This window comes from Zalophus californianus, chromosome 7 (genome assembly GCF_009762305.2).
Source record: "Zalophus californianus isolate mZalCal1 chromosome 7, mZalCal1.pri.v2, whole genome shotgun sequence".
NCBI lineage: Eukaryota > Metazoa > Chordata > Mammalia > Carnivora > Otariidae > Zalophus > Zalophus californianus.
The window spans coordinates 32,523,791-32,545,310 of record NC_045601.1 but is presented as its reverse complement, the minus strand read 5'-3'; the positions used below and the strand labels follow the sequence as shown (position 1 = coordinate 32,545,310).

Here is a 21,520-nt window from a genome sequence, read left to right as displayed (position 1 = left end):
TTGGAGGCAAGTTTGGGGTAAAAAATATGTGTGACTGAAATAGTGAAAACCTGTTTCTCTTCGGTGGTTTGTAAGCTGACTCAAAGGTAATTAAACAAAAAAAGAAAAAAGAAAAAAGAAAAGGAGCTCAGTCATGTTTGAGGGATGGCTTTTAGTTCTTCCAGATGTCAGTTACCTTTCCACTAAACTTTCAAAATATCTTATTTGTGACTCTATTATGCATACAGGACTAGGGTTTTAATTTTTTTGTTTATTTATTGTCTTTACCCCCTTCAACTACTTGGGAAATATATACTTTCATTCATCTTTGGTATGGTATACATAGTTGGAGGCCAAAAGATTGAATTGAAAGATTCATTATTGAATAAATGAATGAATGAATGAGTCAGTATAAATGGAAAGCATTTTAAATTGACTATTTTAAAGGGAATAACACACACTTTATATCTGTTAAATATCCATCCTCAGTTTTAAAAAAAAAAAAATTGTATACATCCGCGTAGTCAAGATGAATTGACAATTGTCTTTGGAATGTATAACTTTCTTTGGTCCCCAGAGTCAGTCCCTGGTATTGCAAAGCAGTTCAAAGTCACTGGCTTCCCCTTGACAGACAAGAATCACTTCAGTACACACTTGTGGTTTTTCTGATGAGGAAGGAAAAGTAAAAGTTGTAGAGTCAAAGGTGAATCAAAACCCATCAAGAATTACAGCTTACCGTTCATGTCCTAGTTCAAAAATAAAGTATCAAAGTATTTCAGACTGTGCTAAAATGTTCAATACTGCTAACCAAGTATCAGCGTCAACCTCAGGATGAGGCAACATCGGCACTTTGAAGCCTTCAACACAGAAAGTCTACAGGAACTAGTAAGTAAATATATTAAGGCAAGATCAGCGAGAAAAAACCCAGAAACTACATACAACCGTGGAAAACGAAGTATCCCTTATATATGAGTGCTTTAGTTACACCAGGTATTTTAAGGTTGGTTATTCCTTTCCCAGAGTAGAGCGGCAGTGGGTAGCAAGGGTTTTGAGGGAATTCTCGCTTGCTTCTACGCAGGAGAAAAAGAAGGTCGCTTCGTCCCACCCTCGACCCCCTCCAGCCTATTGGAACGTCGCAGTAGAAACACAGGTCTGCCCGACTCCACTCTCCCGCCGTGGAGAAGCTGCACCGGCCTCGGCTGCATCCTTCTTCTCCTCCTCCCGCTCTATTTTGGGGCCCCATGATCTCATGCCCTCTGCAGACCACACTGCAATTCCAGTCCAGCCCGCGCCACGAGGCCACGCAGGGCGATTCCTGCAAGTGTTCGGAAGGTGCCCGGGGCGCGGGGAGGGGAAGGCTTTGGGGGAAGTTGAAGACGCGCCCACGTACAGGACCCAAAATAACCGACACGCAGAGTGCCCGAAATCAGACAGGAAGCCAAATAATCCGGGGCGTTGAGTTACTTTCCCCTCACTTCTAGCGCTGTGAGACGGGCACAGAGCCAAGGGTCTGGCGGGGAGGGGCGGGCGCGGCGGCGGGCGGGGCGGGGCGGGGCGGGGCGGGGCGAGGCGGGCGCGGAGCCTATTAAAAGCGCGACAGGGCGGCGGGGCCGGAGCGCTGGGGGCACGATGGAGCGCGAGGGCTGCGAGGGGGGCGGGAGCAGCGGCGGCGAGGTCGGCCGTGTTCCCCGGGAGGGCCCGGCGGGGAACGGCCGTGACCCGAGCGTCGGTCGCGCCGCCGCGGCGCCCGGGGACGGGCAGGCGGCTGAGTCCCTGCTGGCCCCCATGGAGGTGGGGGAGGAGCCGCTGGAGAAGGCGGCGCGCGCCCGCACGGCCAAAGACCCCAACACCTATAAGGTGCTCTCGCTGGTAGGTCCGCGGCCCGGCCAGGCGCCCGGGAGGGCGGGGAGGGCGGGGAGGGCGGCGCCCGGCTCCTGGGAGCCGAGCGCGGTCAGCACCGGAGGCCCGGAGAGAGGCAGCGTTGCGGCCGCTCCTCTTCGTCTGCACGCGTTCGCCTGCGGGCGCGCAGACCTGCTCCCCGCTCTGTTCCTGCTCTTTACCCCGGGGTAGTGGTTCGCGCTCCCCTTGTGCCACGGATGCTTCTAAGGGCCGCGTTTAGGAAACCAGGCTGTTAAAATTGCCATCTCGTCCCCCAGCAGAGTACGAAGATTTTAGAAGGGAAAAATGACCCTCCCCCCGAAAGTTGTTGGTCTTAGAAAAGGACAACTTTTTTTACCCCTTTTTAATCTTTTTTGGGCGAATCTGGGGGTAGTATTGATGACTTTGTTTGCATTAACTGATTTCACTTGAAAAGATTGAACAGAGTTCTTTAAATTTTATCAGGAACTTTAGGAAATGCCTTTTCTTTTGGCTCTGCTTAGGAATTTCCTTGCAGCTGTTACAGAAATTCCATCAATATTCATGTTATGCGAATGTGAAGAAATGTTGACGATTATTTGTCCACTCTTAACCGTAGGTTACACGGTTTTTGTTGCTAACAAAAGTAGCCATTATTCCTCTGCTATTTTGACAGTTGCAAGATCCACAGTCCTTTTGATGAAATGTGGGGGTTTTCATTCCTATGGTAGGAAGTGCTGGGCTGAGAGTCAGAGCCTGGGTTCTTGGTTTAGTTAGTAATTGCTGAGGCCTTGTATAAGTCTTCCAAACCTCAATTTCTTAATTTGTTAAAATGAGGACATCACCTCCATTGCCCATTGCATAGGATTATTATGAGGATCCAATGGGAACAATGTTTGTGGGGAAGTAAATTGAAAATTACAAGTAGACATAATCATTTTTATGCATTATATAGAAAACATCACTTACTATGATTGAACAATGCTGTGTAGAGAATATCTTTTCTGATATTTGAAATCTGCTTTCCTTTCATAAACATTTCCATTTTCACTATATTTTAGGTATCATGGAGATGTTACAATACTTTGGGGAACCAACATTCCTAGACTAAAGAGATGATGTCATATGCTTAGTAATTAAAACTTAAGCCTAAGGTTCAAAGAGTCACAAACCACATAATGTTTATATCTCAACATATATTTTTGCATCAGGATGAGAACTTACTTTTGGACTTTTGAGTCACCTCTTTTTTGTTTCTGTTAATGGGAGACCTTTGCTTTTATAACATGATCACTAAAATTATTTAGTATCCATATTTTCAGGTGTTTAGCACACTACCAGGTATTCAATAATTGTACATTGAATCTGTGTGCAACTCTAATGTGAAATCATTTCTAAATGCCTATAGCCTTGGAAGCTTGCTAAATTGCCAATTGCTATATTCAGTTTTTAAATCTTTCCTACTCATTTACTTATAGATCCGCAATAGCTATCAGCAAAGGTCTACCTTTGAAACATGCATTTCAGTCTTTGACATGTGCAATCAGCTGGTCAAACAGCATTCCACTGTGTTCTGATGATGTAACTGGGTACTGGACATGGAAGTGTCTTAGGTCTTACTTTCACAAGTAGTATAATCATGAATATTTCTTATTCCATTAGGTGGGGTCTTTTGCTGTAACACAAATCAGCAAAGAATTCTTACCTCATGTCTTTGATGAAATACTGTGGGACATTAAATATACACCTAAACTCATTGCTATGTTTTAATTAGTAATCTTAATTAGTAACGCAAGTGAATGTGAAAACCTTTTACCCATTCTTCTTTTTCTTCCCTACTTCAATACCCTACTTCCCCCCTTCCCACCAAATGATGCACTTCTAAAGGGAAAAGTCTCCAGAAGGAATTTGACAATTGACATCAAAGAGTTCTGGGACAGGCGCCTGGGTGGCTCAGTTGGTTAAGTGACTGCCTTCGGCTCAGGTCATGATCCTGGAGTCCCAGGATCGAGTCCCAGATCGGGCTTCCCACTCAGCGGGGAGTCTGCTTCTCCCTCTGACCCTCTTCCCTCTTGTGCTCTCTGTCTCTCATTCTCTCTCTCTCAAATAAATAAATAAATAAATAAAATCTTTAAAAAAAAAGTTCTGGGACGAATCTTCTAGAAAGGAGCTGCAATTATGGGATTCCTTTTTTCAGGTTAAACATCAACACACTTTTCATAAAGCTGAAGAAATAAATTGACTGACTGCATCCAGGGTTGGGATTACTAGAGGCCAACCACTGATCTGGTCCTCAGCCACACAGTTTTTATCTAGCAGGATAATTATTACAAGAGTTGCTTTCCAGAGAGATAATCAGTGGCAACTCTTGCATTTTTCTGAAGAAATTTCAGATAAGCTTAAATGATGTAGTGATGTGAGAGTGGATGAAGAAGGGAAGTGGTGTTGAGTCCAGGGAAAGAATTGCAGGCTCTGGTGGCTTTTGGTCCTGGGCCCTGGAAATGCTCATGCCCAGGCACTAAGCCAGACTGCAGAAAACTCAGAGGGCAAGTAGAAGTATTTCTCTGTATATGCTCCAGTAGATGTGTTAAATACTGGATGTCTTTCCTTAGTTCCAAATTAAATTTTGAACTGAAATTTTGACTTCCACTGAGGTTAGACTTGAAGATTTATTTGAAATAATCCTTCTTATTCCCTGGTATCATTTTAAAGGGCAGAGAATTTTCAACCACAGTGCAGTACATTTTTCCACTGACCAGTGAGTCCTTCTACAGTGTTATTTTGTGTTTGTGACCTTCTGCAGTGCTTATGAATACGTATACCTGTGTATGTGAAAAGGGCTTTATGTGTGGGTGGTTGTGGTTAAAGACTACTTTCACCTTTCAGTGAAAGAGTTCTTTGTAAGTGGCAGAGGTTGCCCTTGTTTATCAGAAGTTTGGGTATGAAAGTTACTAATTCGGTAAGCTCTTCTCCCCTTTTTACAACACATTGTCTTATCTCTAAAATACAGTTTGGAGAACATTCAAGATAATTTTCTACTCTTTTTTTTTTTTTTAAGAAATTTATTTATTTATTTAGAGAGCCTGAGCGGGGGGTGGGGGGGGCGGGGCAGAGGGAGAGGAAGAGAAAGAATCTCAAGCAGACCCCATGCTGAGCACAGAGTCCGATGCGGGGCTCCGTCTAACAACTCCGAGATCAGGGCCTGAGGTGAAATCAAGAGTCGGACGCTTAACTGACAGCCACTAGGTGCCCCTGATTCTCTGCTCTTAATCAGACTTGGAATCGACATTTCTCTTTGGTTTGTAAAGTTTAATATCCTCCAGCCATAGTTTAGCATCTTTCAGAATGACCAGAGCATCTTAGAGGCCAGAGAAGTCTCCCGTGTGCCCCCTTTGGTATTTGTCTCACATGTTGTGATAAAATGAATCAAACATTCCTAGGAGGCAAGCAAGATGGTTGTGTTTACCACTGGGCCTCAGACAGTGCCTGACATTCAGTATCGGCTTTTGGTTGAATGAGTGAATGCACTGCATTTTTACTTAGACCGAGCGACACTTTGCCTTGGAAAAGAGCAAGATTGGAAAACTGACTATCTAACCACAGACCCATATGACCAGTTGAAAGTCAGGAATCTAAATATAGATGCGCTAATAGATACGATGCTTGGGTAGAAATTCAGGGATAAGGTCAAAACTGGGATATCATTTCATTAGGGCCTTGGGAGATGGAAGAGGCCGTGAAGGAGCTATAAACCAAAGTTTCCAGCCAAGGCCAACATGCTTTAGGACAGGTCAAGCAAGGCCTCTGTGATCACTTGAATTCAGAAGCAGGATCCAACTGTTGGCCATCCTCTTAGGTACAAACGACCCAGGTGTGGCCATCAGGCATGCACAGGGTAGGTCATTCTGCAGGTACAGATGAGAGTCGGCTCCACGTGTATTGAGGCCTCTTCTGTGTTGGTGACTTTGCTCCCATACCCCACATTCAGTCTTCGTGGCTTTTGCGGGGTACTGTTTTCTTCAGCATTGCTTTCAATTACTTCCTTTCTGCTCTGAGTCCCATTCTGTTCTCTCTCTTTCTCACCATTGATACCTCAGCGGTTTCTGCTCCGTGGATACACAGCCATCCTTTCAACGTTGTCTTTATTCCCTTGCTTTCCGCTTGTTCAGTTCACTCTGGACACTCGGTTTTGCTGTCCCCTGCCTCCTTTATTCATCATTCTGAAGAGAATCCCTAATGGCCATGTTGAGAGACCTTATGCATTCTGTATAATAAAGAACTGAGGACCACTGACCCATTTAGAATAGTAACAGAAATTTTTATCTATCGCCTTCTCATTGTCCCCCAGCTTACTTTTTTCTCAGATACCAGCATTAATGGTAAATGAAAACAGTTTTATATTCAGACTGAATTTGATAAATTTTTTTGTACTTTTTAAAAAATTTTTTATTGTTATGTTAATCACCATACATTACATCATTAGTTTTTGATGTAGTATTCCATGATTCATTGTTTGTGCATAACACCCAGTGCTCCATGCAGAATGTGCCCTCTTTAATACCCATCACCAGGCTAACCCATCCCCCCACCCCCCTCCCCTCTAGAACCCTCAGTTTGTTTTTCAGAGTCCATAGTCTCTCATGGTTCATCTCCCCCTCCGACTTACTCCCCTTCATTCTTCCCCTCCTGCTATCTTTTTTTTTTTCTTAACATATATTGCATTATTTGTTTCAGAGGTACAGATCTGTGATTCAACAGTCTTGCACAATTCACAGCGCTCACCATAGCACATACCCTCCCCAATGTCTATCACCCAGCCACCCCATCCCTCCCCCTGCACCACTCCAGCAACCCTCAGTTTGTTTCCTGAGATTAAGAATTCCTCATATCAGTGAGGTCATATGATACATGTCTTTCTCTGATTGACTTATTTCACTCAGCATAACACCCTCCAGTTCCAGCCACGTTGTTGCAAATGGCAAGATCAGACTGAGTTTGATAAATTTCACTGCAAAATACCCCTGTAACTTCTAACTCATTTGGCAAATGTATTTCATCTGTATTATGGGCATTTTGGACAAGTTAGAGAACTTAATTGTGGTCTATAATTTTTTTTTTTTAGTAGAAGAGGCATTTCATATTTCAAATGATTTAGGAACATCTAAGCTTTTGGAATATAACTTGTAATTAGAGATCTACCTTTGGTTAAAATAAACATGCCTTTATCAACTACAAAATATCCCCAAACAACAGAAAGTAGACAAGAAACCTTTTAGCAAATGAGTTCAAGGCAGAACATAGATTACACTTTTCAGCTTGAGTCCTATGCAGCAAGAACTGATATTCAGAAAGCTGACTCAAATAAAAGCCCTTTGGCATCAAATAAAATCTAAGTTATGTATTTACTACAGAAATAAAGTATAACAACATATTTAAAAGGGCTTTTCCAAAGAGTGACCAGAATGTTCAGCTACATATTAACTAGAACACTATTTCCTGAGAATTTTAGTTATTTGAGGTTTAATTATAAGAATTAAGATAACATCTATAATAATCTTCATTTTATCCTTCATTTTTAGTTTTTCTTAAGATTATTTATTTTAGAGGGAGAGGGAGAGAATCTCAAGCAGACTCCCCACTGAGTGGGGAGCCTGACACAGGGCTTGATCTCAGGACCCTGAGATCATGACCTGAGCAGAAACCAAGAGTCAGATGCTTAACTGACCGAGCCACCTAGGTGTCCCTCACTTTTAGTTTTTGGTTTTTATAATTCTTATTCTTTTTTTTTTTTTTTTTTTTAGAGAGGAATGGAGGGGCAGAGGGAGAGGGAGGGAGAGAATCTTAAGCAGCCTCCACACTCAGCATGGAGCCCAACACGGGGCCCGATCTCACAACCCTGAGATCATGACCTGAGCCAAAATCAAGAGTGGGACATTTAACTGACTGAACCACCCAGGCTCTCCTACTTTTTAGTTTTTAGAAAAAGATTTGGTGGAAATGTAGGTGGTAACAGTTTAGATGATGATGATTCACAAAGCACTTTGCAATTTTAGAAAGCATTTTCCCATATATTCTTAATCGATCCTCAACACATCAGCAACTCTGAAATAGGAAAGTATAGTGTTCATCAGTCCTAGTTTACAGATTAGGAAACAGGCTCACAGGGATGCAATCAGGTTTACTCAAACTGCAGTGTGCTTAGGAAAACAGCCGGGAACTGTTAAGGACAACAGATTGCTGGGCTCTATTCCCAGAGGTTGTGGTGTGGAAGGCTTGAAATTGTTATGGACTAAATGTTTGTGTCCTTCTCAAATTCATACGGTGAAGTCATAATTCCCCCAATGTGATGATATTTGGACCCGGGGCCTATGGGAGGTGATTAGACTTAGCTGAGGTCATTAGGGAGGGCTGTCGTGAAGGGCTTAGTGGGCTTTAAGAAAGGGGAGGAGAGGACATGTGAGCTGTCTCCCTCCCTTCCCTCATGCCCCTTTCCAACACACCCTAAGAAAGCGTCCTGTGGAAACATCATGAAAGACAGAAGAAGAGTCTTCACCAGGATGCAGTTTGGCCAGCACCTTCATCTGCAACTTGCCAGCCTCTAAAAATGTAAGAATTTCTGTGGTTTAAGCCACCCAGTCTGTGACATTTTGCAATGTCAGCAGTTTGAGCAGACTAAGATAGGAATGGACCCAAAGAATCTGCATAATATATTAAGTACCTCAAGTTATTCGGATGTAGTTGGTTCATTTACTCTACTTCTAGAAACAGTGGGTTAAATTTACAGTTGAAATTTGGAAGTAGAAAACTTTGATAACCAAAAGGGCTTTTATTGTTTTTTTTATTTTTTTAAAGATTTTACTTATTTATTTGACAGAGAGAGACACAGTGAGAGAGGGAACACAAGCAGGGGGAGTGGGAGAGGAAGAAGCAGGCTCCCCACTCAGGAGGGAGCCCAATGCGGTACTCGATCCCAGGACCCTGGGATCATGACCTGAGCCGAAGGCAGACATTTAATGACTGAGCCACCTTAAGGGCTTTTAACTACAGGTTTTTATTCTGGATTAATGGCTAATGGCATCCCATTCATTTGCCTTTTAATCAGTGTGATGTCAGTAATCACACGTTACTCTGAGCTTCCAATGTATACAAATTTGGGGGAAAGGAAACTCAAATCTTCTTGATTTGAGTTTCCTTCTTAATACATTTTTAAATGTAGACTTGGAAAATAGAGAGGCGTAATAGAAAGTCATATTGGAGGGAGTGAATTTTCACAAGCATATCTCATTTGTGGATGGATCATCTTCTTAGGATGGTATCTTATGTATCTTAGGATTTTACGTGGATTTAGGTGGCAAACATTCTGTCACAGGTGTGGTTTGAGATCCTTCAAGAGCATGGTTTTCAGGAAATATTTCAGAGAAAGTAGCTTGTTCCTAAAGCTGATTTCTTTCCCTTGAAAAGCTATGTGGCATTAGCAGGCATCGGGGGCCCACGGTCTGTCATGGAGAGAGAGATGTGGCAAGGAACTCAGTTTTTATGGTGCTGTTGTGCAGCAAAAGAAGTACAACTGTCATTATGAAAGTTTTCCACATAGAATCTCCCGTTGCTCCAGATTACCTTTATTTTGAATACATATGTTTATAAGCAAAAGACAGCACAGGTAGAACAAAGTTGCAAAAGCCAAAATAGTTCAGGCAGCACTCTCAAAGTGCGGTGGGTGGGCCCCTGGTGTGTCCAAAGTTAAGTCTTTCAGGGGGACCATGAATTCCAAACGATTTTAACAACAACAGCATGATGTCATTTGCTCTTTTCACAGTGCTGACATTTATACTGATGGTATTAAAGCAAGGGCAGGTGCCACTGCTGTCACCTTAGAAGGCATCCAGGCGATGGGCAGCCCCACTTACATGTGTGGTCATGCACTTGCGATTACGCCAAAAAGAAATCAGTTTCACTTAATAGAATGTAGAGCCAAGATGTCCATCGACAGATGAATGGATAAAGCAGATGTGGTATATATACACAATGGAATATTATGCAGCCATCAAAAGGAATGAAATCTTGCCATTTGCAACGATGTGGTTGGAACTGGAGGGTATTATGCTGAGCGAAATAAGTCAATCAGAGAAAGACATGTATCACATGATCTCACTGATATGAGGAATTCTTAATCTCTGGAAACAAACGGAGGGTTGCTGGAGTGGTGGGGGGTGGGAGGGATGGGGTGGCTGGGTGATAGACATTGGGGAGGGTATGTGCTATGGTGAGCACTGTGAATTGTGCAAGACTGTTGAATCACAGATCTGTACCTCTGAAACAAATAATACATTATATGTTAAAAAAAAAAAAGAAGAAGAAGAAGATAGCAGGAGGGGAAGAATGAAGGGGGGGAAATCAGAGGGGGAGAAGAACCATGAGAGATGATGGACTCTGAGAAACAAACTGAGGGTTCTAGAGGGGAGGGGGTGGGGGGATGGGTTAGCCTGGTGATGGGTATTAAGGAGGGCACCTTCTGCATGGAGCACTGGGTGTTATACGCAAACATTGAATCATGGAACCCTACGTCAAAAACTAATGATGTATGGTGATTAACATGACATAATAAAAAAAAGTGTACTAGATAAAGCAGTAAAAATGTCCTGGATGAGGCAGATTTTCTTAAATCTCAACTCTAAAGGACATCTCTGTAGTGTGTGAAATGGGAAGTACACATCCACACGTCTGCCGCACACTGCAGAGCTGTGGTTTTCTGGAGGGAAACTCTGTGATTGAGTTGTGAGCTGAACTAGCTGCTCCCCCCCAATACCCCCTACCACGGGACACCATTTTTATTTGAAAGAACAATTGACACATTTTTATTCAGGCTTTAGTATTTGGCACACATTTTCTCAAAATGCTTGTTAGCTTGTCACTTCAAGGAAAACAAATTAAGGTACCCGTTGCCCCTGATAAAATCCAATCTTTTCAGCAAAAATTAGAATTTTGGAGAATCTTGTATCTGCTATTGTATGATCGATAACTTCCCAATTTTTAAAGACTTCTGAAGGGGGCACCTGGGAGGTTTAGTCAGTTAAGCGTCTGCCTTCAGCTCAGGTCATGATCCTGGAGTCCTGGGATCGAGTCCCGCATCAGGCTCTTTGCTTAGCAGGGAGTCTGCTTCTCCCTCTCCCTCTGCTGCTCCCCCTGCTTGTGTTCTCTCACTCTCTCTCTTGAATAAGTAAATACAATCTTTAAAAAAAGGCCTTTCTGAAGAAATTGATGGAAATAGTAAGGAATGTGGTTTTTTTCCCATAAGGTATAAGACATTGTGTCAACATTTGGAAGAACTACATAACTCAATAAACTCATGTTTTCCAAGAGACCGATAGAGGATTTATAAAACTGAATGGGTATAAGTTTCATTCAAAGTGCAAGATAGACTAAGAGATTTTAATGTAACAGTATGAAAAATATTTTAGTCTCAAGTTTCATGTTGCATTTTGCCTTTACAAAATTACCACTTGTAGAATTTTGGTGTGGTTTTAAAGAATGTCCATGATTGTCTGAAAAGGCTTCTTAGGGTCCTCTCTAAGAGTATAAAGGAATTCTGAGACCAAAAGTTTTAAGGATATCGACTTTAAGGAAAGGTTTACATTCAATGCTATTTTAAGAAATGAGGGGCACCTGGGTGGCTCAGTCAGTTAAGCATTTGCTTTTAGCTCAGGTCATGATCCTGGGGGTCTGGGATTGAGCCCCGCATTGGGCTCCCTGCTCCGGGGGGAATTTGCTTCTCCCTCTGCCTGCCGCTCCCCCTGCTTGTGCTCTCTCTCTGTCGAATAAATAAATAAAATCTTAAAAAGAAATGAGATTTAGGCATATAAAAAGAATCAGCTAGTTATGACTTATTGTATCTTTATATAAGGTCCTTTCTACATTTCAAAATACACATCTGCTACCTCTTTTTGGTATAAACCACAGCTCTGCCATTATCTCCATGTTGGAGATGAAAAATCATGGCTCAGAGAAACTTGGGGGACTTTCTAAGAATTTCTAAGTATTCTCTTAATTTTATCCCTGTAGCTTATTGATAAATAGTTTTGAAGTCAGACAGATTTGGGTTTAAATCCTGGAACTGTTATTAGCTGTTTGAATGTAGGCAGATAACTTAAGTTTCCTGAATATCAGATGATCAAATCTTACTGGACGTTGTAAGGAGAATTAAATTAAACAACATATACAAAGTGGGACACAAAATGTGCCCTAAGTGGTTGTTTTTCTTGTGATTACTGATAAGCTTCGGTGTGACTGAAATTTTTATTTTTCTTACTCAGACGGCATGCACATCCTGGCTACCCAAAGTATAGTCCGCAGACTGGAATATCAGCGTCACCTCCTTGGCACTTGTACGAAGTGTGGAATCTTGGGTCCCACTCCAGACCTACCAAACCAGAATCTGCATTTGTGCAGATCCCCAGGGATTTGTCTACACATTAAAGTTTGAGGAGTAGTGCTCCTAAGGACGACGAAGTGGTACAGAAGGCACACCAACCCGAATTTCTCTAGCTGGGGGTGCTCATTCACCTTTGTGCTTCCACAGACTTCATACATGATGCTATGCTTAGGAAAAAAATTACTAAATGTTCCTTAACTGTTCCAACTGTGTTGGCTTTGGGTTGAAATGGTGCTACTGCTAGGTTGCCTTTGGCCCCTTTCTTTCCTTGGACCTCAGGGTGCCTTGATTAAAGTAGCCCATAGCCCTTGTTGTGCGTACAGGACATGACGTACACGGTCTCTAACCCCCCCTTCACGTGTACAGTTTCCGTGTCTCAGGAGCTGACTTGTGCTCTCATTTGCTTCTTGCACTTTTAATCCCTCTTCCTTACTCTGCCCTGGCTTGTCCTTTAATTGCCCTTTATTGCTCTCAGCGGTGCCAATCTTCTGGCTTTGCTGTGATCTGATAAAATGGGGATGTTCCTTCCAGTTCAAGCATCCATCTATCAGAGTATCAAGCAGATTGCACTTCAGCATTGCACCATCAAATATAATTCTTCAGGTCAGAGTTTCTACTGCCAGTACCTTCTCAACAATCAATAGTACCCCTGACACAAAACCAAAACAAAGAAATCTTGGGCCAGGGCTTTTTCAGGTGGCATTGAATCACATTAAATGTCCTTGGCACAGAGTTTATTCCATAATACTTCATTGTCCAAACACATTGGTTTCCTATAGAGTGCCACCCTGCATCATCACTGAGATTAGAATCTTCTGGAGACTAGGAAACAGGTGAATGAAGTGTATTCAGGTGGGAAGGGTGTGGTTAGCATTATGAATACTATGCAGGTCTTGTCTCTTTGAATTAACAAGGGAACTACAGAACAACTCGGCTTGTACGCTAAAATGCCTTCCCGATCAGTTCAAAAGAAGTAGACGTGAGGAATGTTGATACATAAAAGTATTTACACATTTGTCATCTCTTGGAAACTTTCAAAGGAAAAGAGAACATTGATTTTCCTGGGATGATTCAAGCAAGTTTTAGGAGACAGGGGCACTTAAAGAGTCTGAAACTTGGACTCACAAGAATTAGTTGCTGTGTGACTTTTGAACATTTGCTTTGCTTCTCTGACTTTTCAGTTTCTTTAACCACAATACAAGGGTTTTGGACTAGGTGGCTTTCTTCTAGGTCTAAAATCTTTGTATAGTATCGAGAGCTTATATTATTTCCCCCTTGTTATAAAAATAGTACATATTACAGAAAGTTCAGAAAATGTGGGAAAGTATAAGGAAGAAAAGAAAGATTGCATTCTTCTTATCTGCTATTAATAATTTTTTTGATTGTTTTGGTTTTCTACCTCAGGACTTTTCTGTGTGTGTATCACGTTTTAACAAAAATGGGGTCATACTTCAGATGCTGCTCCATTTCCTTTTTTTCATTTATATTCCATTATTAGATTTTGTTACTGCTAGACAGCTCTTTAACCTTTCAGGAACAGGATTTTGAGACTTTTATTTTACGAGTTCGTGGGGTAATCTTTGAAAGCATCTCTGTTCATACCTCAGACTTACTTAGTCCCCAAGAATTAAAAAAAGTTTAGAACACTTTTTTGTTTTTGTTTTTGTTTGTTTTATTCATTCCTCAGCCTCCCCTCCACTGCTCAGGTCTCTTTCTTATGGTTGAATGATTAATTTTCCTTTTTTTTTTTTTTAAAGATTTTATTTATTTATTTGAGAGAGAGAGAATGAGAGCCAGAGAGCACGAGAGGGAAGAGCGTCTGAGGGAGAAGCAGACTCCCTGCTGAGCAGGGAGCCTGATGTGGAACTTGATCCTGGGACTCCAGGATCATGACCTGAGCTGAAGGCAGCTGCCCAACCAACTGAGCCATCCAGGTGCCCAAATGATTAATTTTACTAAACATAACGTACAAGGGGAGAGGCACACCCCTAAGCTCAGTTTTCTTTCTGCCTCTTTCTCATTGCTTCAGTAACAGTGTTACCAGATGGGAGCTGGGCATGAACAGCTTCATCCATTCCCAGCAGTCCTGGAGGTCTGTGACATAGATGTGTGGGCACGGATCAGTCAGTATTTGTCAAGCACTTGGAGTAGACCCTTGTGCATGGTAAGAGCTTTGGAAGTATTTGGTGATTTTATACATGCCTTTATGGAGTTGACTCTGTCAGACTCGATGTGAAGCACTTTTCCTCCTTGGATTGGCACAATTGTGTGATGTCAGAGGGAGCACACGTGATGGCTGATAAGTCCGGGCTGGGACCCACACGTCAGTAGGACTCTGTGTCCCTCTGTAGTATATGGGACATGCATATGTTGTATGCCTAACTTGGATTTAGATATTCGAAGGACTCAGATAATTTTCACCTTCGGCTCTTATGGTACTGTGCCAATTGAGAGTCAGCCAAGATCTCAAGATGCCTGTTCCACAATGTCCCAGCTCTGCTGAAACGTACCTTCCATTATGGTCAGCTCAGACTTGTTCTGTTTTCCAGATACACTTTGTATTGATTATTTCTTTTTTCTTCCCCAAGAGTGATTTTTTTTTTTTTTAACCTCCCCTTTCCTTACCTGACACCAGGCACTCCCTGGGATCCGACTCTGTTTCTCCTCTCACAGGGAAACATTCCTTAGCTGCTCTTTGGCTCCATCTCCCCTGTCCCCGAAGCCCTCAGTTGCTACTTAATCATATAGAAGCCATAGAGTTTAGCGGTTAAGGCCCAGACTGCTGGAGTTGAAACTCACCTTTGTCAGTAACTGCTGTGTGCCATTGGACAGGTCCCTTAGCTTCTCTGTGCCTTGGTTTCCTCACCTGTAAAGTGGGGATTAAAAACAGTAGCTAGCTACCTCATTGGTTTAAGGATTAAGTGAATTAATATACGTGAATAATTAGAAAAGTGCCTGAGAGAGTGTAGATGCTAGATTAGGGTTGATTGTTATTGTTAGGGCGGGTAACTTATTTAACAACTATTTCGGGTTCCTACTGTGTGAGCAGTCTCCTGCTAGAAGCTGGGGGCTAAATGGCGGCTAGGGGAAGGGAAAGGCTTCCTTCTTGCTCTAGTTATCCATCCCCACAGGATCAGACAGTTATCAAAGAATCTATAAGATTGTCTCAGGTTGCAGCAGTGATAAGAGCTGCCTCCAAAGCCTTACCCAGGGCCATGAGGTTGAAGGTGTCCTGGGGGAAGTGACTGGTGAGCAGAAGAGGCTTCTGAAGGGGGGGGCGGCTCCAAGTATGAAGGCCCTGGGCTAGCAGGGAGCATGGTCCAACCCAGAATTGGAAGGAGACCAGGGTGGCTGGTAAGCAGAGGTGTGTGACGGGTGACGTGGCTGGAAAGGGGGTCTGAGACCAGGTCCAGGCAGGGCCTTGCAGACTGCCATATGGATTTTGCTTTTTGTTGCAAGAGCTATTGGAAATCAGTGAAATATTTTTCTGTTTGTTTTTATTTCTATTTTCATTCTTAGTGACAAAATCTGATTTACAGTTTGTAAGGATCATTTTAGCTTTAGTGGTAGTGATGAGGAAGCAGAAGGCCAGCTGAGGACAAAGCACAAGCTGACCCCCTCCCCTGCCCAAGGTGGGATCTGTGTGACATTCCTCAGATAGTCCTGGCTGCCCTAAAACTAAGGGAAGGAAAAAAACAAATGGTTAACTAATAGAGATCACAGTCCAAAAACACAGGAGCCTCTGTCAGTTTACAAAATGTCTTAGTGATTTACAAGAAAAACGCATTCTTATCTATAACCTAACTTCCAGAAGGAAATTTCCAACTATCTTCATGTTAATGCTTTACTAGAGGGAAAAACAACCTGAACTTGAGGATGGCAAGGCCTCCAGTATCTTGTAGGTCCTCTTCAGCATACAAAAGAAAACCTCCCTTTTCTTTACCTCTCCTAACTCCCAAGTATATAATCCATCACCCCTCATAACCCAGGAGCTCTTTCTGCCCACGGGGCCTGTGATTTAATACACCTACCACATTGCACCAAAGACATCCCAAGAATTCACTCATGGGCTCTGGACCTCACCCCACCAACACCAACTCACCTACATTCCAAAACTACATCAGTAGGAACAAATTAAAGAGCATGGTGGGTGAAGAAAGAATACGCTTTTACTTTCACTTGGCTGTTTCATAACTACTTCATCTTTTCTGCTAGGTTGTAAATTCCACAGTATCTATTTAAATTAAAATTTACATTAAGTTTAAATAAAAAGGAATTCAGTTCCTCAGTCACACCAGCCACTTTTCAAGTGTTCCACAGCGAAGAGTTAGTCACTACTAGACCCTAGACCGGGCAATAGAGGCAAAGAGAACATTAGCATCTTACAAACTTCTGTTGCTAGAAGGTTGTGATATCATGGGGTTTTTCTTTTTTTTTTAAAGATTTTATTTATTTATTTGAGAGACAGAGAGAATGAGAGAGAAAGCACATGAGATGGGGGGAGGGTCAGAGGGAGAAGAAGACTCCCCGCTGAGCAGGGAGCCCGATGCGGGACTCTATCCAGGGACTCCAGGATCATGACCTGAGCCGAAGGCAGTCGCTTAACCAACTGAGCCACCCAGGCGCCCTCATAGGGTTTTTTTTTTTTTTTACTTTTATAGTTCTTCCAGCAAGTAATAATGAACATTTACATAGAACAAATGTTCTTTGTTCAAGAAACATTTGTTGGAACAAAAGAAATTGCTCAAAAGGTTTACTTTGTAAATGTTCTTACAAATGTAATTTCAGGATTTTTTTTAATCCAAATAATTGAGTGTCATTAAGTTGACTAAGCCTAAATATACGCATTAAAAGGTGACACATTAAATTATGTTCCATCCTAAATTATAAACCCATGTATCCCTACCAGTTTTTAAGTTCCACTGTAATTGTGATTGAGTAACCACGGTATTATCTCCTTGTTTTTCCCATTTCCTGTCCTTGGGAAGAATTGCCAGGAATCCTCTGGATAGTTGTCTTTTTTTGTTGTCTATTACCCCTCTCCCCCCAGCCCATCTTTCAAAAATAAATACAAGTTGCTCTGGTCATTATGGTGTAAAAATTACTTGGGGTGGGAGGGGAAACAAACAAATCACATAAACTTACCTGAGCACAATGTCCTTTCTCCACCTTTTGTATTTTATCTCTGACCCACCATCTGTGAAGGCAAGATACCTGCCTAGGCAAGAAAAACTTGTCTTTTGGATAAAATCCATGGCTCCTTACCTTTTAGCCCATCTGTTTTGTCCTCGGCCTGAGGGTAGAAAGGGCTCTCCTGTCCCATAAATGAACCACTTTTCCTCTTCTGTCTTATGAACTTAACTTAAAACATTTTGTTTTCTAAAATCATTTCATAGTACTTTTAATTTAATGACATATCTTTCTTGATCGTAGCTTCAAAAGAAATAAACCTTTTCCAGGATTATTTGGGCAATGATATTTTTTTTTCTTGAAATCCAACTGAAGCAAGACTTAATTAAAATGTATTTTTTTTATCTAATAGATAGAGAATTAGAAACAAATGAATCCTCAAAATGGAAAGTTCTTTGCTTATATTCAGTTTAGTTTAGATTATGCCTTTAGATATGCCTTGCGATGTGTGTGTGTGTGAGAGAGTGAGAGAGAGCAGGGGAGATTCCTTCCTGTATGGGCCAGCGTCCAATCAGGAAAACAAAGGCCATACTTGGTAAATTCATCAAGAGAATTTAATATAAGAAACAGGTTGCAAAGCTGTTGGAAGGACTGAAAGCCAAATTGGGATGGTGTGGCAATGAGGCAGCCCCATAAAGGGTAACAGAAAGAACCTGCTACCACCTTGAGAGCAGTAGGGGCAAAGTGAAAAATTTGGTGAAACCAGAGCTGGGTTGATTAACATCTCACATGACTGTGGTGCATTTGTCACAACCAATGAAACCATACTGATACAGCCTCATTAACTAAAGTCCATGCTCTATTCGTATTTCCTTAGTTTTCCCCTGATGGATGACCTTTTCTGTTTGGTGTTCCCATATCCCATCCAGGAATACCACATTATGTTTGGTTGCTGCATCTCTTGTAGTTTCCTCTTGGCTGTGTTTTTCAGACTTTTCTTGTTTTGATGACCTTGACAATTTTGAGGAATACTAGTCATGTATTTTGTGGAATGTCCTGCAATTGGGATTTATTTGTCTGACATTTCCTCATGATTATAGTGGGAATGTTCACTTTTGGGAGGCAGACCACTGAGGTAGTGTTTTTCAGTGTTCTTCACTGCTAGAGATACTCTTTTTTGTACTTTTCCACCCTGGAATCCCAGCCAACACTTTTGTTGGAGTATGTTCTACCTTGAGGGTGGAGTATCTACATAAATTATTTGGAATTCTTCTATATGGGAGATTTGTCTGTTCTTCCCCACTTATTACTTATTTATTCAGTCGTTTATTTATTTTAGTTTGTACTTACCAAAATTTATTTTATACTTTGGGCTGTCATCCAAAAATATGTTATTTGTATTTTTGCTCAAATTGTTCTAGCTTTGGCCATTGGGAGTTGGCTCCCGTGTCCTTTCGACCTACCCCATCACTTTGTGTGTGTGTGTGTGTGTGTGTGTGTGTGTGTGTGTGTGTGTAACACTTTCTTACTCTCTGGTCCTACAAAATGTTTCAGACTTTCAGGCTCATCTTGTCCTATTTTTTTCTCAAATGTTTACTAATATTGTTTTCTTTATAGATTAACAGGTTTTTAAAATTATAGTTGGCTTTTTTAAAATTGAAGTATAGTTGAAAACAAAAGTTGCTTTAATTTCAAAATATTGAGAGTTACAATGTCGTGAAATGGAGATGTTCATACACTGGATAATTGGATTGTAATTTTTTTATTTAGGTATAATTGGCATATAACTTTATATTAGTTTCAGTTATATAACATAATGTTTCAATATATGTGTATATTGCAGAGTGATTACCACAGTAAGTCTAGTTAAAATCCATCATCACACATAGTTACAAATTTTTTGTCTTGTGGTGAGAACTTTTAAGATGTACTCTTAATAACTTTCAAACATATAACAGAGTATTTTTAATTATAGTTACCATGCTGTACATTAACTACATTCCCAGGACTTATTTATTTTATAACTGAAAGTTTATACCTTTTGACATCTCTCTCATCATTGTGTGTGTGTGTGTGTGTGTGTGTGTGTGTGTCTGTGTTTAGCACTTCATTTACTTTCTGGTACTACAAGATGTTTCAGACTTTCAGCCTCATCTTGTTATATTTTTTACCTAAATGTTTGCTAATATTCTTGATACTCATAACCAAAAGTCTATTTTCCACTTGAAAATTGGGAGTGAACTAACAGAAATGTTTGTGCCTAAATTCCCTGTGCCTGTACCAAAGGAAGCAAAGTACACATCCCATCACTCGTGTCCTCAAGTCGCTATGTGGAGTGTATTTCAGGCATTTCCCTTCCTTCAGTGAAGTGATGAAGAACCAGATCATAACCTCTGAATGAAGCTGGCCATTTGTGTGCTGTAAGCAGAGTCAACTCTTAACGTTCCTCCATTGATCATTTGACCTTGGGAATGATGTAGGCATAAAACCTTGGAAGAAAGAAAACTAAGCATGTTCTCTCCCATGTTCAGGGAGTCGTACTAGTTGGTCCTTCCAGCTCGATAAATTCCTCTCTGCTCAGTATCTGGTCATCAGTTTTATAGATTCGAAACCCTCTCATGTTATTTGATGGGTCAGGATTTGGGGAAAGCTTGGCAGGGCAGATGTCGCTCAGGGTCTGTCATGGGGTTGTAGTCAGATGGTGGCTAGAGTTGTAGCAGCAGGGGATGGAGCATCTAGAGGCTGGCTGGGCATCTTGCTCCCACTTCAGGTAGTTTCAGGACCTTCCCATGTGATCTAGATCTATGTATAGCATAATTTGGGCTTACAGCATGATAGCCTCAGAATAGACTGCTTACATGGGGGCTGAAGGCTTTAAGAGTAAGCATTTCCGTGATGGATTTACATAATTTCAAAAGAATTGATCAGTATTTTATATCACTTGGGTTTACCATAATGCGTTATGTTTAGTCAATTGTTTATTATCAGAAATTTAGGTTCTTTGCACATTTTTGCTACTACAAATAATGCTATAATAAATAAATATCTCTGTATGCATAGCCTTATGCACTTATGTGAAAATTTCTATCAGATAAATTATTAAATTTCGAATTGCAGGAGTGGAGATTATGCACATTTTGATTTTAGGTAGATTAATCTAAATGGCCTTTTAGAAAGGAGCATATACTTCTATGAAGGCAGTGCGAAAGTGCGTGTTTCTCCTTACCTCCTTACCAACACTTGTAATTATTAATCTTTTTAATAATTGTTCATTTCATTGGCTAAAAAAGGACTCTGATTTATAGTTATTTGATTTGTAATGAAGGTGAATATCATGTTTTTATTAGCCATTTTACTTTGCATAGACTATTACTTTTGGTATTTTAAAACTGCAGATTATCTTTCTTGTTTATGTGCTCATTATCTGTCATGGACGTTAACCTTCTGTCATATGTTGAAAAAAATTTTTTTAATTTTATTTATTTATTTGAAAGGGGGCAAGGAAGGGGCAGAGGGAGAAGGAAAGGGAGAGAATCTTCAGCAGACTCCTTGCTGAGCATAGAGCCTGACGTGGGGCTCGATCCCACAACCCTGACATTATGACCTGAGCTGTCATTTATTTTGAAACTTTATTTTTATTTCTTTTTTAGAGAGAGAGAGAGTGAGAGAGAGCATGAGGGAGTGGGGGAGGAACAGAGGGAGAGAGAGAATTTTAAGCAGGCTCTGTGTCCAGCGCAGAGCTGACCTCATGACCCCGAGATCATGACCTGAGCCAAAATCAAGAGCTTGAGGACGCTTAACCAACTGAGCCACCATTTTATTTTGTTGTAAGTCAAGAGATAGAAATCCAGTTTACTAAACACTTTCCTCAAGATCTTATCTCAATAGACTTATTCTTAAGAATAAGAAACTAAAGTAAGTGAGAAGATACATAGAGAGAAGCCACAAAAATGTCTTTGGTGAACTGAAAACCAACGATGGTTAAATAAACCATCAAACCAAGAACAAAATACTGATATTTAATAATTCTGTGATCCCTTGTGGGCACTTTCCATTTGTGGATATAAATGGAAGCTTTAGTGGCAGGAGGGCTGTATCTGAGGAGTTACCCTCCAGCCTTTTTAA

The 21,520-nt window shown here is 41.3% G+C and overlaps 1 protein-coding gene across 2 annotated transcripts in view; it reads left to right on the top strand.

The window, feature by feature from the left end:
• Positions 1-1,608: 1,608 nt before the first annotated feature.
• ENPP1 (ectonucleotide pyrophosphatase/phosphodiesterase 1) overlaps positions 1,609-21,520 on the top strand; it is a 72,385-nt gene continuing 52,473 nt past the window's right edge. Inside the window, exon 1 of one of the 2 annotated variants that reach the window (XM_027603409.2) lies at positions 1,609-1,848. In XM_027603409.2, coding sequence (XP_027459210.1) covers positions 1,609-1,848 — 240 coding nt within the window. The remainder of the gene's footprint in view (positions 1,849-21,520) is intronic. The other variant, XM_027603410.2, reaches the window with a different exon arrangement.